At 42.9% G+C, this 17,672-nt stretch overlaps 1 protein-coding gene across 1 annotated transcript in view; it reads left to right on the top strand.

Annotated features, from left to right (window-relative positions):
* Window positions 1–17,672, top strand: part of adamtsl5 (ADAMTS like 5) — a 70,701-nt gene extending 53,029 nt beyond the window's left edge. The window contains exons 8-13 of the mRNA XM_064989610.1: window positions 5,101–5,187; window positions 7,199–7,362; window positions 9,139–9,337; window positions 13,790–13,930; window positions 14,741–14,812; window positions 15,175–17,672. Coding sequence (XP_064845682.1) covers window positions 5,101–5,187; window positions 7,199–7,362; window positions 9,139–9,337; window positions 13,790–13,930; window positions 14,741–14,812; window positions 15,175–15,518 — 1,007 coding nt within the window. The 3' untranslated portion in view covers window positions 15,519–17,672. The remainder of the gene's footprint in view (window positions 1–5,100; window positions 5,188–7,198; window positions 7,363–9,138; window positions 9,338–13,789; window positions 13,931–14,740; window positions 14,813–15,174) is intronic.

Raw genomic sequence — 17,672 nt, 5'->3', positions numbered from 1 at the left:
AATACACAATAATAAATTCCCCCTCCCCTCGACACATACACACACACAGACCCACACAGACATACACACACAGAGCGGCCAACACCTCTGGCGTGTGATTTGGCACTGCGCTCCATTCTGAAACAAAATCCTCTGTTGAGCTGGCGCCGCGTGTGGGCACCGTGACTGAAAAGAGACTGTACTGCTTCATGATGGTTCAGCTTGAGTTCTGAAACAGAATCCTCTGTTGAGCTGGCGCCGTGTGTGGGCACAGTGACTGAAGAGAGGCTGTATTGCTTCATGATGGTTCAGCTTGAGTGAGGAGACAACATGGAGATAAAGGAGGCTTTGTTTGAGTGCCTGGGCAGCCTAGGAGGGCTTCCCGGGTTTTCTCTCCTCCTGCAGCTGTGTGTCCCAATGAAGCATAACGGATTTGATGCCGCTGGGCGTAATCATTGCTTCCCACAGGGTCAAAAGCCAAGGGCCCAGAGAACTCATCATGGTCAAGCTATACATACATTTATATTTGAGTCATTTAGCAGACGCTCTTATCCAGAGTGACTTACAGTAGTGAGTTCATACATTTGTCTTACCTTTTCTAAATCTAAGATCTTCTTAAGGTCAGGCACGTCTGGTGTGCAGGTGTTTGTTCCAACCCGGTACTAACTCCCCAGATTCAAATAACCATCACGGTCAGGCTATAACACTCTAATGTTAACCGGAGGCGGAACAGAACCCTAACTCAAGGTTGATAACTCAAACCCTACAGCTGAACTCTACAGGATAGGCACTTTTGTGGCCAAATTGTGTGAAGATCTTTGTTCCAGCCTAGCACTAATACAAAAATACATCTCGATCAGTTTCATAACTCAACAGCCCTGTGCAGATCTTTCAGTTTCATAACTCAACAGCCCTGTGCAGATCTATCACATACAACTAGATCAGTTTCATAACTCAACAGCCCTGTGCAGATCTATCACATACAACTAGATCAGTTTCATAACTCAACAGCCCTATGCTGATTTACCAAGTACATCTAGTTCAGCTTCATAACTCAACAGCCCTGTGCAGATCTATCACATACATATAGATCAGTTTCATAACTCAACAGCCCTGTGCAGATCTATCAGATCAGTTTCATAACTACATCTCAGTTTCATAACTCAACAGTTCAGCTTCATAACTCAACAGCCCTGTGCAGATCTATCACATACATCTAGTTCAGCTTCATAACTCAACAGCCCTGTGCAGATCTATCTCACACATACACAGCCCTGACATCTAGATCAGTTTCATAACTCAACAGCCCTGTGCAGATCTATCACATACATATAGATCAGTTTCATAACTCAACAGCCCTGTGCAGATCTATCACATACATACTAGATCAGTTTCATAACTCAACAGCCCTGTGCAGATCTATCACATACATAGATCAGTTTCATAACTCAACAGCCCTGTCAGTTTCATAACTCAACAGCCCTGTGCAGATCTATCACATATCAGTTTCATAACTCAACAGCCCTGTGCAGATCTATCACATACATATATACATAGTCACATACATATAGATCAGTTTCATAACTCAACAGCCCTGTGCAGATACTAGATCAGTTTCATAATACATATAGATCAGCTTCATAACTCAACAGCCCTGTGCAGATCTATCACATACATATAGATCAGTTTCATAACTCAACAGCCCTGTGCAGATTTATCACATACATATAGATCAGTTTCATAACTCAACAGCCCTGTGCAGATCTATCACATACATATAGATCAGTTTCATAACTCAACAGCCCTGTGCAGATCTATCACATACAACTAGTTCAGCTTCATAACTCAACAGCCCTGTGCAGATCTATCACATACATATAGATCAGTTTCATAACTACAGCCCTGTGGTGTAGAGCTGACGTAAGGAGAGACGAGACAAAACTAGACCGTTTAATAATTTTGTGTTGTAGAACCGCTGACTTACTCCAGCTCTTCACACAAACATGGCAAAATCTTTGCGAGTCATTAATTTAATGGAGACAGTCTGAACCATAGAGATAGATAGAGGACTCTGGATGGTTTAATTGCATGAGTTGGATTTGTCCTACTTTTGCTTTGCTTTTGGCCATGCTACAACCACCGGTTATTTGAATTAAAAGCTATTTCATGGCATTTTTAACAGTACAGTACCTACTAACTCAAAACAGGTACAGCCACACAGTGATGTTAGCTTGCATAAAAAATGTTTTTGGTTATTAGATGTTGCTAGATGTTTGTTTGAACGAGGAAGTCCTGAACACAGCTGAACTTATTAAGGGTAGGCCCCTCCGGGGTCTGCAGGCCTTTGTTCTAGCCCAGCACTAACATACAAGATTCATTCAAAAATCTCAAACTCTGGTTCTCAAACTCTAAGTCTATTGCTGAACCATAGAGACAGATAGAGGACTCTAGATGGATATAACCCGTTTTAGCATGGACATTGCAATTGAGGGCTTCCACCATTTTAAACTAGCAAATGATTAGAGCATTGTCTTCAAATTGAGTTGCCTAAGGTTAGGAAATGTCTTTAAAGCGGCAATCTACAGTAGAAACAATAACAAAGTGTTCTTCCTGCCCCTGGTTCAGTAAACAGCTGAGGGATGGGGCTGCAGAAATGAACCACTCTCAAGTTCATAGACAAAGCTATGGATGCAAGGACTGACCATGATATCAACATTATAGTTTTAACCATGTTTTGAGGCCATATAGTGTTTGTTAACATTTTCTTTGTTTACAGACGGAGTAAAACAAGCTTATATTTTGTGTTCTGATGAGGTAGGACAGATGAAGTAAGTTTATGAGGCATTTATAAGTTCAGTGGGAACATAATTAATTTATCCCCATAAAATGTATGTAGCAACTGCTGATTGCCACTTTAAGCTATATCACCTCAATCTAGTGACCAAAATAAATGAATTTCATGCAATATTTGGTTCAGGACTCAGTGTTACAAGTGGCGATAAATCACCATATTAGCTTTACGCTTTCTTCAAATGGACCCGTTTAAAATAGCACTATAACTCTTAATTCACACACAGCTTTAATCTCAGAGACCTACAATTGTCAAAACAAGAGCAACAGTTTCTCAGTCCCATAGAAAAACCACGATGAATAGGGTAGTCTTGCTGCTCGCTTTTCACACACCAGCAGCAGGGGAACCACAGAGATGTTGACTGCTTTTGGCTAGTGAAATATCACTCTCTAAATGAATGGTTCATGCTTTTGGCTCGATGGTGAAATATCCCTCTTTGGTTTAACCATTAATAAACTGTCTGTAAATCATTATGTAATCCTCATTTAGTTATCATTAATGAGTAAATTAAAATGTATTAACAATTTGCTATGAGAATATATCTCAGGAAAAAAGCTATATGTATATATGTATATAAACTCCACAAAAAAAGAAACGTCCCTTTTTCAGGACCCTGTCTTTCAAAGATAATTTGTAAAAATCCAAATAACTTCACAGCTCTTCATTGTAAAGGGTTTAAACGCTGTTTCCCAAGCTTGTTCAATGAACCATAAACAATTCATGAACATGCACTTGTGGAACTGTCATTAAGACACTAACAGCTTACAGACGGTAGGCAATTAAGGTCACAGTTATGAAAACTTAGGACACGAAAGAGGCCTTTCTAATGACTGAAAAACACCAAAATAAAGATGCCCTGGGTCCCTGCTCATCTATGTGAATGTGCCTTAGGCATGCTGCAAGGAGGCATGAGGAATGCAGATGTGGCCAGGGAAATAAATTGCAATGTCCATACTGTGAGACACCTAAGACAGCGCTCCAGGGACACAGGACGGACAGCTGATCGTCATCGCAGTGGCAGACCACGTGTAACAACGCCTGCACAGGATCAGTACATCCGAACATCACACCTGTGGGACAGGTACAGGATGGCAACAACAACTGCCCGAGTTACACCAGGAACGCACCATCCCTCCATCAGTGCTCAGACTGTCCGCAATAGGCTGAGAGAGGCTGGACTGAAGGCTTGTAGGTCTGTTGTAAGGCAGGATCTCACCAGACATCACCAGCAACATCGTTGACTATGGGCACAAACCCACCGTCGCTGCACCAGACAGGACTGTCAAAAAGTGCTCTTCACTGATGACTCGCGGTTCTGTCTCACCAGGGGTGATGGTCGGATTCACGTTTATCGTCAAAGGAATGAGCGTTACACCGAGGCCTGTACTCTGGAGCGGGATCGATTTGGAGGTAGAGGGTCCGTCATGGTCTAGGGTGGTGTGTCACAGCATCATCGGACTGAGCCTTGTTGTCATTGCAAGCAATCTCAATGCTGTGCGTTACAGGGAAGACATCCTCCTCCCTCATGTGGTAGCCTTCCTGCAGGCTCATCCTGACATGACCCTCCAGCATGACAATGCCACCAGCCACATTGCTCGTTCTGTGCGCGATTTCCTTCAAGACAGGAATGTCAGTGTTCTGCCATGGCCAGCGAATAGCCCGGATCTCAATCCCATTGAGCACGTCTGGGACCTGTTGGATCGGAGGGCGAGGGCTAGGGTCCGGGAACTTGCAGGTGCCTTGGTGGAATTGTGGGGTACATCTCACAGCAAGAACTGGCAAATCTGGTGCAGACCATGAGGAGGAGATGCACTGCAGTACTTAATGCAGCTGGTGGCCACACCAGATACTGACTGTTATTTTATTTTGACCCCCCCTTTGTTCAGGGACACATCATTCAATTTCTGTTAGTCACATGTCTGTGGAACTTGTTCAGTTTATGTCTCAGTTGTTGAGTCTTGTTATGTTCATACAAATATTTACACATTAAGTTTGCTGAATATAAATGCAGTTGACAGTGAGAGGACCTTTTTTCTGAGTTTATATATTTACTTTAATAAAGTTGTATATGTGTTACACATAAGCATATACCGTATATATTCACAAATATAAATATATATTTATATATATATTGCATATAACACACACTGCACCACATATTGTGTTTATCTACATCATTGTTACCCAGTCTCTAAATGAATGGTTTATACTTGTTTCCCACTGGTGTAATATCTGTCTTAATGAATGTCTCTGTACTCTGTTGGCTATAGCGGGTCCGTTTGGGTACAATGAAGTGACCATGATCCCAGCTGGAGCTACTCACATCCGTGTCACCGATAACAGCAGGAACTATCTGGGTAAGAGATGGCTCAGCTTGACAGACACACGCGCACACACGCGCGCACACACACGCACACACACTGGGAATGAGCTGTCACACAAGGACAGCATCAATGTTCTGTATATCATTAACTATATACAGTACATATACAGACAGCCTCTCAGAAGTGCTGGTTTGACAGAGAATTTGCTTTGAGACCTTTTTATCATCTTCTGTATGTCTGCTATGAGTTTCAACCCACCCAGCCATGGCTAGAGAACTCTACCACTTCCCTGACACTGTTCGCTTACTGTTACTTCCTGGCACCAGAGACCGATACAGCTCTCTGGTTGATACCCAGCTGCACTCTGGCTGGGCTCTCCAGTCAACACAACACCCAAGGCTATCCATCCATCCTCACCCACATTTACTGTTACTTCCTGGCACCAGAGACCGATACAGCTCTCTGGTTGATACCCAGCTGCACTCTGGCTGGGCTCTCCAGTCAACACAACACCCAAGGCTATCCATCCATCCTCACCCACATTTACTGTTACTTCCTGGCACCAGAGACCGATACAGCTCTCTGGTTGATACCCAGCTGCACTCTGGCTGGGCTCTCCAGTCAACACAACACCCAAGGCTATCCATCCATCCTCCATCTCTGGCATCCATCCATCCTCATCCCCATTTACATTTACCAAGACCGTACAGCTCTCTGGTTGATAACTCTGGCTGGGCTCTCCAGTGCTATCCATCCATCCTCACCCACATTTACTCCTGAAATGGAACACTTGTCAACACAACAAAGCCATCCATCCATCCTCACCCACATTTCATTTGGCCATGGGGCACTCTGGCTGGGTCCAGGGGGAACTGGGTGCATGGCACCAGGGAAAAGCTGGGTGGGGTCAACACAACACCCAAGGCTATCCATCCATCCTCACCCACATTTACTGTTACTTCCTGGGGGGAACTGGGGATCTGGCCTTCTGGCAGGCAAGTGGATGTACTTGGTTAGTTCTGATTTGGTTGGAAGATTCCCCCCCCCAAAAAAAACTAACAATGTACTTCCAAGAGATGGTTTCCCTATTTGTCTGTTCCTGCAACTTGTCACGGTTAGGCCAAACAAGGCAATGATGTAGTAATGCCACTCTGTTTGGCAAGGCAACTTTGTTACTTTGCTGAATTAAGAAATGTTACATTGTAGGGTTGAGGTTTATTCCATTTCAGTTTAGTAAAGGGGTCCCATGGTCCCGTGTAGCTCAGTTGGTAGAACATGGCTCTTGCAACGCCAGGGTTGTGGGTTTGATTCCCATGCAGGACCAGTACAAAACAAATGTATGCCCTCACTACTCTGTTACTTTGGAGAAAAGAGTCTGCTAATGGACATAAATGTAAGTAGAAATTACAACTCATGGCCTCCTGAGTGGCGCAGTGGTCGAAGGAACTACATCGCAGTACTTGAGGTGTCACTTCAGACCCGGGTTCAATCCCAGGCTGTGTCACAACCGGCCGTGACCGGGAGTCCCATAGGGCGGCACACAATTGGCCCAGCTTTGCCCGGGTTCGGGGCGGGTTTGGCCAGGGGGCTTTACTTGGCTCATCTAGCGACTCCTTGTGGTGGGCCGGGCGCCCTCAGGCTGGCTTCGGTCGTCAGTTGAAAGGTGTTTCCTCCAACACATTGGTGCGGCTGGCTTCCGGGTTAAGTGGGCGGGTGTTAAGAAGCGCTGTTTGGCGGGTCATGTTTCAGAGGATGCATGACTCGACTTTCACCTCTACCAAGCCTGTTGGAGAGTTGCAGCGATGAGACAAGATCGTAATTGGATATGATGAAATTGAGGAGGAAAAATCCACATCAAATTTCCCTCATTCCTCAATTGTGATTTGTGAATTGACTGAAAAGGAATTGACCCCAACCGTAGCATAATTCAATCAAACACATACATATTATCATCACAAAGCCAATTTCAGTCACACTTCACCAATCAGCATTGAAAACCAAACACATTCCCTACCTTCATTCAAGCCTTCTCTTCTCCCTCCAGCTCTCCAGAACGGGCGTTCCCAGTTTGTCATTAATGGGAACTGGAAGATCAGTGTTCCTGGGGAGTACAGCGTAGCGGGAACCAAGCTCCTGTACAAGCGCTCTGTGGACACCTGGGAAAGCTTTGAGGTCCCTGGACCCACTATGGAGGACCTGCACATCATGGTCAGTCTGGTCAAAGTTATGATTGACCGGAGCCGCAATGCAATAACTATACTGAACAAAAATATCATCGTAACATGCAATCATTTCATTGATTTGTACTGAGTAACAGTTCATATGAGGAAATCAGTCAATTGAAATAGATTCATGAGGCCCTAATCTCTGGATTTCACATGACGGGAAGTAAATAAAAAAATGGGCCTCACAATAGGCCTTAGGATCTCGTTACGGTATTTTTGTGCATTCAAATTGCCATTGATAAAATGCTATTGTGTTCAATGTCCGTAGCTTATGCCTGTCCATACCATTTACATTTACATTTAAGTCATTTGGCAGACGCTCTTATCCAGAGCGACTTACAAATACCTTAACCCCACTGCCACCATGGGGCAGTCTGTTCACATCAGCCAACCGCTCACCCACACAACGACATATACGTGATCTGTGGTTGGGAGGCCGGTTGGACATACTACCAAATTCTCTAAAACAATGTTGGAGGCTGCTTATGTTAGAGAAATTAACATTCAATTCTCTGGCAACAGCCCTGGTGGGCTTTTGTGCAGTCAACATGCCAATTGCACTCGCCTTCAAAACTTGAGACATTTGCGGCATTGTGTTGTGTGACAGAACTGCACATTTTAGAGTGGCCTTTTATTGTCCCCAGCACAAGGTGCACTTGTGTAATGATCATGCTGTTTAATCAGCTTCTTGATATGCCACACCTGTCAGGTGGATGGATTATCTTGACAAAGGAAAAATGCTCACTAACACGGATGTGAACAAACGTTTTAGAGAAAAAGCACGTCTGGCCCGTAAGGGGAGCTGACGTTAATGATATGCATGTCAATCTCTTATGGCTCAAAGTGGAAGAGAGATTGACTTCATCACTACTTGTTTTTGTAAGAAGTGTTTACAAGCTGAATGTACCGAGCCGTTTGTTTAAACTCGAAGCACACAGCTCGGACACCCATGCATACATACCCCACAAGACATACCACCAGGGGTCTCTTCACAATCCCCAAGTCCAGAACAGACTATGGGTGGCTCACAGTACTACATAGAGCCATGACTACATGGAACTCTATTCCACATCAGGTAACTGATGCAAGCAGTAGAATCAAATAAAAAAACTGCTAAAAATACACCTTATGAAACAATGGAGACTGTGAAGAGACACCCACACAGGTACAGACACATGCATACGCACACACGCTCGCAGACTCTCTCTACACACACGTACATTGTAATATTGTGGTATTATACATTTTGTATTGTAGATATTTAGTGGTGTAATAATGTTATATGATAAACTGTTTTATGTGTAATGTAAGTGCCTTAATGTGTTTGGACCACAGGAAGAGTAGCTGCTACCTTGGCAGCAGCTAATGTGGATCCCTAATAATGACAAATACAAAACGCCAATTTATCAGAACCAGTCAGTCTCCTCTCCTATATGTAACGGACATATATTTTCTTAACGTGTTGTCTTCCCATATGTTATATTTTTTCAGTATATTGTTGGTATTGACAGTTCTAAACTGGGTGGTTTGAGCCCTGAATACTGATTGGCTGACAGCCGTATTATATCAGACCGTATACCACAGATATGACAAAACATTTATTTTTTACTATTCTAATTACGTTGGTAACCAGTTTATAAAAGCAATAAGGCACCTCTGGGGTTTGTGTTATATGGCCAATATTGCTTAAAATATACTGGGTATCATAAAAGAATATATATTAAAATATACATCCGTTGTACACTGTGTGGTTGTGCAGGTGTTGGTGACAGACAGGAACCTGGGGATAGAATACGAGTATTGGCTCCCTCCAGACCGCTACGCTCTGTTCCATGGCAGGAGGAGTCAGCTACGCCAGCCTCACCACGCTGCTAGCTACATCCCCTGGGATCACCCCACCACTACTACTACCACTACTACTACTAGACCTCCCCCTGTCACCACAAGACCCTACTGGGGTAAGACCGCTGACCATTGTTAAAGGGGTAGTTCAACCAAATTAAAATATCATTTTGTTTCCTTACCTTGTAAGAAGTCTAAGGACAAAATGCAATCCAGGTTGTGGGTTTGTTTACCTAGGCACTGTCACCAACCGCTAGCTAGCATTTTGTAAGCAAAAGCCAATGGACGTCAATGTACCCATTATTAACATGTGTTAAATGTCATGTCCAAAATGTCCATTTAATGTGATGTATGCATTTACATGGGAAAACCTACCCCTGGTTTCACTCATCCTCTGTTTGTGTGACTGAAGTTTAATACATGATGGATGAATGGATGGATGGATGGATGGATGGATGGATGGATGGATGGATGGATACAAAAGATGGATGGATACGGAAGATGGATGGATGGATGGATGGATGGATGGATATGGAAGATGGATGGATGGATACGGAAGATGGATGGATGGATACGGAAGATGGATGGATGGATACGGAAGATGGATGGATAGATACGGAAGATGGATGGATGGATGGATGGATGGATGGATGGATATGGAAGATGGATGGATGATACGGAAGATGGATGGATGGATGGATGGATACGGAAGATGGATGGATGATACGGAAGATGGATGGATGGATAGAAACAGAAGATGGATGGATGGATGGATGAATATGGAAGATGGATGGATGGATAGAAACAGAAGATGGATGGATCGATGGATGCATATGGAAGATGGATGGATGGATGGATATGGATGATGGATGGATGGATGGATGGATAGAAACAGAAGATGGATGGATGGATGCATATGGAAGATGGATGGATGGATACGGATGATGGATGGATACGGATGATGGATGGATGGATATGGAAGATGGATGGATGATACGGAAGATAGATAGACACGGAAGATGGATAGATAGATGGATCTAAACATTACTGCAAGGGGTATAAAAAAAATCTGCACATTACGACAAGCTCTACAGGTAAAATTAATAAATAAAAAAGTTAATTTATATGTTTTTAATATTTTCAGATCTGACTGCCTCTGGTACAGCAGAGGTACTGCCAGATCTCAAAATATTAAAATAGTTTTTTTTTTTACATTTAATTTTGTTTTAATGAATATCACTAACAACAACAAAGGTAACACATTTTGGCCAAGGGATCTGTGGTATAAGTTTAGAAGGTGTAATACACCACAATGTAATATTATTAATCTACAATGTATGTTCATAACCCTGGGCAACATGGGCCTGGGAGGCTGACAGGGACCCCAGTTTGAAAACCCCTGGCCTACAAACTGACTGTGCCTTGCTAATGTGCAGCAAATGTCTTCTGGAATGTTTTATTCCATCCGTTTGTATAAGAGGGGAATTATTAACTGCAAACTCAATCATAGGTTTATAATCAGTGTTGTATTTCTACTAAATTGGCCCTGGTTGGAATGTAACCAACATTCAATAGTAATCATTATATTTGTCCTATATAACTGCAAAAGTGGACTTTGATCCAAAACTGAATACACTGTTCTGACCTGCTATACTTTGATCTGTACCTGGCTGACAATAACTGATAAAGCCAAGGCATGAAGTTTCTGGAGTGGAATGTCCCCCACTTATCTTAGAAGTGTTTAGTGATAACGCTCCTAATCCCAAAACCCACCGCATATTCCATGCTGAGATAGTGGTGCTTGGTACAAAACCATAGTTTTGACTCTTTTCTGTGTACTGCTCAACAAAGCAATGATCTAAGACTTTAGCATCCTTTAGAATTTAGTAAACAGGTTTGATCATTTAGTAATTTGGTGCAGGACATAATGGGAGTAGTCTAGCCCCTAGCATAGTGTTTTCTAACTGGTGGGTTGAGAAGTAGTCTAGCCCCGAGCATAGTGTTTTCTAGCTGGTGGGTTGAGAAGTAGTCTAGCCCCTAGCATAGTGTTTTCTAACTGGTGGGTTGAGAAGTAGTCTAGCCCCTAGCATAGTGTTTTCTAGCTGGTGGGTTGAGAAGTAGTCTAGCCCCTAGCATAGTGTTTTCTAACTGGTGGGTTGAGAAGTAGTCTAGCCCCGAGCATAGTGTTTTCTAGCTGGTGGGTTGAGAAGTAGTCTAGCCCCTAGCATAGTGTTTTCTAACTGGTGGGTTGAGAAGTAGTCTAGCCCCTAGCATAGTGTTTTCTAACTGGTGGGTTTAGTCTAGCCCCTAGCATAGTGTTTTCTAGCTGGTGGGTTGAGAAGTAGTCTAGCCCCTAGCATAGTGTTTTCTAGCTGGTGGGTGGAGAAGTAGTCTAGCCCCTAGCATAGTGTTTTCTAACTGGTGGGTTGAGAAGTAGTCTAGCCCCTAGCATGGTGTTTTCTAACTGGTGGGTTGAGAAGTAGTCTAGCCCCGAGCATAGTGTTTTCTAACTGGTGGGTTGAGAAGTAGTCTAGCCCCGAGCATAGTGTTTTCTAACTGGTGGGTTGAGAAGTAGTCTAGCCCCTAGCATAGTGTTTTCTAACTAAGCCCCTAGCATAGTGTTTTCTAACTGGTGGGTTGAGAAGTAGTCTAGCCCCTAGCATAGTGTTTTCTAACTGGTGGGTTGAGAAGTAGTCTAGCCCCTAGCATAGTGTTTTCTAACTGGTGGGCCCCTAGCATAGTGTTTTCTAACTGGTGGGTTGAGAAGTAGTCTAGCCCCTAGCATAGTGTTTTCTAACTGGTGGGTTGAGAAGTAGTCTAGCCCCTAGCATAGTGTTTTCTAACTGGTGGGTTGAGAAGTAGTCTAAGCATAGTGTTTTCTAACTGGTGGGTTTAGTCTAGCATAGTGTTTTCTAACTGGTGGGTTGAGAAGTAGTCTAGCCCCTAGCATAGTGTTTTCTAACTGGTGGGTTGAGAAGTAGTCTAGCCCCTAGCATAGTGTTTTCTAACTGGTGGGTTGAGAAGTAGTCTAGCCCCTAGCATAGTGTTTTCTAACTGGTGGGTTGAGAAGTAGTCTAGCCCCTAGCATAGTGTTTTCTAACTGGTGGGTTGAGAAGTAGTCTGTCTAGCCCCTAGCATAGTGTTTTCTAACTGGTGGGTTGAGAAGTAGTCTAGCCCCTAGCATAGTGTTTTCTAACTGGTGGGTTGAGAAGTAGTCTAGCCCCTAGCATAGTGTTTTCTAGCTGGTGGGTTGAGAAGTAGTCTAGCCCCTAGCATAGTGTTTTCTAACTGGTGGGTTTAGATCCACTAAATAATAAAAATATAATATATCCCATTTAGCAGACGCTTTTGTCCAAAGCGACTTACAAGTCGGCTGGGGCCACTACTTTTTTACATATGGGTGGCCCCAGCGGGAATCGAACCCACGACGCTTGGCGTTGCAAGCGCCATGCTCTACCGACTGAGCCACCGACTGAGCCACACAGGACTCACTAAAGGGTCACGCAGTCAGTTCCTTTTGAGTCGTGGCTAAAGACTGAGTTAGGTCTAGAAACATGGTCTTATTTACCTTGTGGGTCACAGGGAGCATTGAAAGCCTGTGGGGGAGTCAAGACGAACAAAAGCGATTGCTTTTTAGCATTTTGGAGCAGAAATCAATTATCTAAGATGATGTTTGCTCATGTCGTATCATAGTGATTTGATGCTGGACAGAAAGTCACTCTTTAGTGATTCTGTCACGCCTCCTCCCGCTCCCTCTCTCTGGCGCTCAAGGGCGCCAGGCTGCCCCTCATTACACACACCTGTCACCATCATTACACGCATCAGCGCTTCATTGGACTCACCTGGACTCCTTCACTTTGTTGATTGCCCCCTCTCTATCTGTCTGTTCCTCAGTTGCATCCCTGTGTCAGCATTAATGTTGTTTTGTTTCCCCTGTCCAGACCCTGTTTGTGTGTTTTGTTTCCTGTCTATTTCATTAAATGTTCACTCCCTGTACTTGCTTCTCGTCTCCCACTGCCTGTCCTTACAAATTCTACCTAAAGAATGCCTTGGAAAGATCCCTTGCCCAAATCCTGATTCAAGATACACATATGCTTCTCCGTCGTTTGCACAAATCTCACATTAATGGATGATTAATGCAAATTTAAAGGAATAGTTCAGAAATTGTACATATTTAGATATTTTTCTTAAATGGATTGTGGTCCTCAATGAATTGTTTTTTAATGATTAAAAATGATTTGGGCATGACATTTAAAACGTGCTTAACTGGGGAGATTTACTGACATGGTGCTTTGGTAAAAAAAATGCTCATGTTAACATTTTGTTGGCAGTGGCTAGTTTAACAAAAACAAAGTGTGGATTGCAGTCACTCCTTTTCCATAGACTGCTTTTAAGGTAAGAAAACAAACATCTAATAAATAAGTAAACTATCCCTTAAAGTTCCATTTGAGTTTATGTCTTGGACCCAGGTCCTTTTCTTGGTCAGGTCATGAAAACTCCTGGCCCCAACTCCAAAGGCATGTTGATACTCAATAATGTAACTCACCTTTTCCCGCACTGTCCCTCAGCTCCTCCAGGTGGCTGGCCCATCAAGTCCCCTCGCCACCCAGCTCGACAACCCCCTCACCAGCCCCATCGCCCACCTGTCCTTCCCCGCCTGGAGAGGGATGAGACCAGGAGGAACCGACTACCCCAACCACCCCGAGGAGGTTTGCTCCACCTCACCTCAATCTCTCCCTCACCTAAATCTTTAACCCCTATCTCACCCCCACTCCCCCAAACCTCAACTCTCGCCTTGCTAAAATGCTACAATCCTCTCTCCTCTGCTTCCCCCCTCTACCCTACTCTTTCCTTTAATCTATCCTACCCTTCCTTTAATCTATCCTACTCTTCCTTTAATCTATCCTACTCTACTCTTCCTCTAATCTGTCCTACTCTCTAATCTACTCTTCCTTTAATGTCCTACTCTCTACTCTACTCTTCGTTTCACCTAGCCTACATTCTACTCTTCTTTAATCTGTCCTACTCTCTTCCTTTCATCTGTCCTAATCTCTACTCTACTCTTCCTTCATCTGTCCTAATCTCTACTTTACTCTTCATCTGTCCTAATCTCTACTCTACTCTTTAATCTGTTCTCTACTCTACTCTTTCCTTTAATCTGTCCTGCTCTCTACTCTACTCTTTCCTTTAATCTGTCCTAATCTTTTCTCTACTCTTCCTTTAATCTGTCCTGCTCTCTACTCTTTCCTTTAATCTATCCCGTTCTCTACTCTTCCTTTTAATCTGTCCTAATCTTTTCTCTACTCTCCTTTAATCTATCCCGTTCTCTACTCTTCCTTTTAATCTGTCCTATGCTCTTCTCTTTCCTTTAATCTATCCTACTCTCTACTCTACTATCCTTAAGTCCCCTACTCACTCTCAGAAACTCATCTGTGCCATCCTAACCATTGTGCAATACCCTGATATAAAAAACAATCTGTGCTCAAATCAACTCACCGCTTCTCTTTCTACTCCCGTAGGGCATTGTGGGAAATGTAGGCGGGCCCGCGGTCGAGGGGAGCGCCAGAGGCAGTACTGCCAGAAAGACTTTGGTAAGTCTGAACTTCTTGAATACCTAAAGTTAGCGGTTCAAACACCCTTGTGTGCTTTAAATTCACATGACCCAGTTTACAGCTGGGTTTGAGTTTACAACAATCAGGTGATAGTGGTGCAAGTTGACATCTCACTTGAATAGTTTTTTAAAGTAAGGAACGAATGTAATTCGGTGAAACTTAAACAGACATTTTAAGTCAGTTGAAAAATCGCAGCATGGAAAAACAAGCATGGCACAACAAACCTTATTATAAAACATTGTAAGGGCACATACATGCTTGTAAGTTATAACAAGTTTTAATGCATTATACCTGTTGGCTTTATGTAAAGTGTTAGCATAATGTCTTTCATTGGTTGTCAGTGTTCCGTGCCAAAGTCATGAGCAAGCTGTACCGGGGCGAGGAGACGCGCTACGATGTCCAGATCATCCACACCTACCACAATCGCTTCCGCCTGGAGCACCGCGAGTTCCTGTGGGTGCCCAACGTGTGTGACTGCCCCCCTCTGGAGGAAGGGCGCCAGTACGTACTGATGGTGCGTCGCCACATAAACAACGAGCAGACGTTGAACCGGATACTGATGGAGGAGGACAGCTACGCAATACCCTATAAACCTAGAGAGGACGCTCTGTTGCGCCCCCTGGAGGATCTGTGTAGTAACAGAGGGCCCAGGCCACCTGCAGAACTGAGAGGCGGCTATGCCTAGACATAGAGATGTACAGTATACACGTGCACACCTAGATGCACACATACTTTGACTGTCATGACTCCTTAACACTCCTCAAGACTGAGCACTTCTGATGGTGAATCAGACAAACAATGGGGCTGCATGTGTGTGTCTGTGTGTGACATTAAAATCCCATACACCCCTACGCAACAACTTCCTGCCTCTGGCCCTTCAAAAGACACACAGAGAGCAACAGAACCACTAGAATTCCAAAATGGGGGAACTGAAAATGGCGGAGGCAAACACTAGTTGAACTCTGGGAAGAGACTATACTCAGGGTGACCCAGTAGATCTGCCAGTCAGCGTGATAAGAAGGCAAAGCCCTCAAAGAGCAATGCAAAAGCTGACCAGCTCACAAAGTATAGCACTTTAGGTGGACGTTATCACCCACCTTTAAAACTTACCAAAGAGAAGAATATATCCACTTCAATGGCCAAGAATTAGTGTTTTGTTTTGTTCCCTTTGCTAAATAGATAACTGACTATAACTATATGTCTGGGTTACTAACAGGCAGTGTTGGGGAAGCTACTCTGAAAATATAGTTTATAGCTTCTATCAATTACTTCACACTGGAAGAGGTTAAGCTACACTTCGGCCTAGATTCAATCAGATCCAGCGTTAACCGGCGATAGCAGACACCTGCATAGCTGATGTTTTGACGGTGCCGGAGATGTAACTGTGTTGGAGCTGTCAAATTGGTGAAGAGCAACTCTTCATCATTGTCACTCAAGTTAGATATTCAGAATGACAAAGTGTAGGCTATATAGAAATAATGACTCTCAAATTGAATATCATTAGCCTAAAGAAAATAATGAGGATTTCTATCAGCTGAATCGAGGTGTAGATCACATCTCACTTTCCGTGTTTCGAACTTGTAAATAAGGCTCGCATGAGATTTCTCTTAATGCGACTCCGTGCAGCCAATAGCAATGTCCGCTTCAGGTATAATGCCAGGATCTGATCTAACGCAGTTGTCGTTAGATGTCGGCTAAAGCAGATCTGATTGAATAGAGCCATTACGCTACCCTAAAGAAATATATAGTTGACTTTAATAGTTACTTTGAAAAGTAGTTCACTACATCCAAACTACTTTGTAAAAAACTATCATATCTAAATCTGAAATGTCATCGACTACACAGTTAAGAAAAATGACTGCAAGAACACATCAATCTGGAGTCAGATGTTAACAGTGTCGTGAGATCTGTGTGACAGCCAGGGTGAGTGCTTTGGCTTAGCCCAGTGGCCAGGGAGAGAGAAAGAAATAGGGGGTAGTTGAATAAATGTAGTGGGCAGTTCCAGTAGATAGCTACATGGCTAAAACAAGTAATTAACTACCAAAGACACTACAAAGATTTGAATGTAGTTACTACAAAATATAGGTAAATTACTAACTGAATTAAATGTAGTGGAACTACTCCCCAGGACTGCTAACAGTTCAGTCACTCTCTGTCAAAATAAATGTGACACTTTACTTTCTTCTCATACCTAAGATGTATAAAACTACATATTGTTCCATATTGTATTTATGTGGCAAAAGAATATCTAGATCATAACATTTATATTTGTGTTTTGCTTCTAAAGTATAGTCTTTTTTTAAAAATCTATCAATGTATTTCTATCTATTGATGTATGTGTTTTGGGTAACAATTTACATTAATTTGCTCTTATACCTGTGTAGTAACCGTGTCCTTAATTACACTAGTAGCATTGTAGTTACATGTTATAGCACAGTACTTCATGAATTGCATTGTAATTGCGTAGTGATGGGGTTGAGTTTATTTCACTTGTGTAGTAACAGAAACCGCTCAACTCTACTACTATTACTATGCATTTAAATCTACACTGACATAAGAGCAAGTTCATGTAAAGTGTTACTGTGTTTTGAATATTAAATCAATCAGGTTCCCTTAGTCTGTTTTGTTAGGTCTCCTATCGTCTAATTCACATGAATATTTACTTTTGTGAGAAACAAAAATATGGATTATTCAGTATTTTATATTGGTGTGGCACTGAGTAGCTACAAATATAAGAAACATATTTAATTTGAATGACTGGTGAATTATGTGCAATCTATTCCTATACATTAACTATGCTGTAACAAGTTATTTTTTATTATAAGGTTTTAAAAATTTG

This window comes from Oncorhynchus masou, chromosome 2, assembly GCF_036934945.1.
Source record: "Oncorhynchus masou masou isolate Uvic2021 chromosome 2, UVic_Omas_1.1, whole genome shotgun sequence".
In the NCBI taxonomy this organism is placed as follows: domain Eukaryota; kingdom Metazoa; phylum Chordata; class Actinopteri; order Salmoniformes; family Salmonidae; genus Oncorhynchus; species Oncorhynchus masou.
The sequence above is the reverse complement of the archived record's forward strand: the minus strand, read 5'-3'. Positions and strand labels throughout refer to the sequence as shown.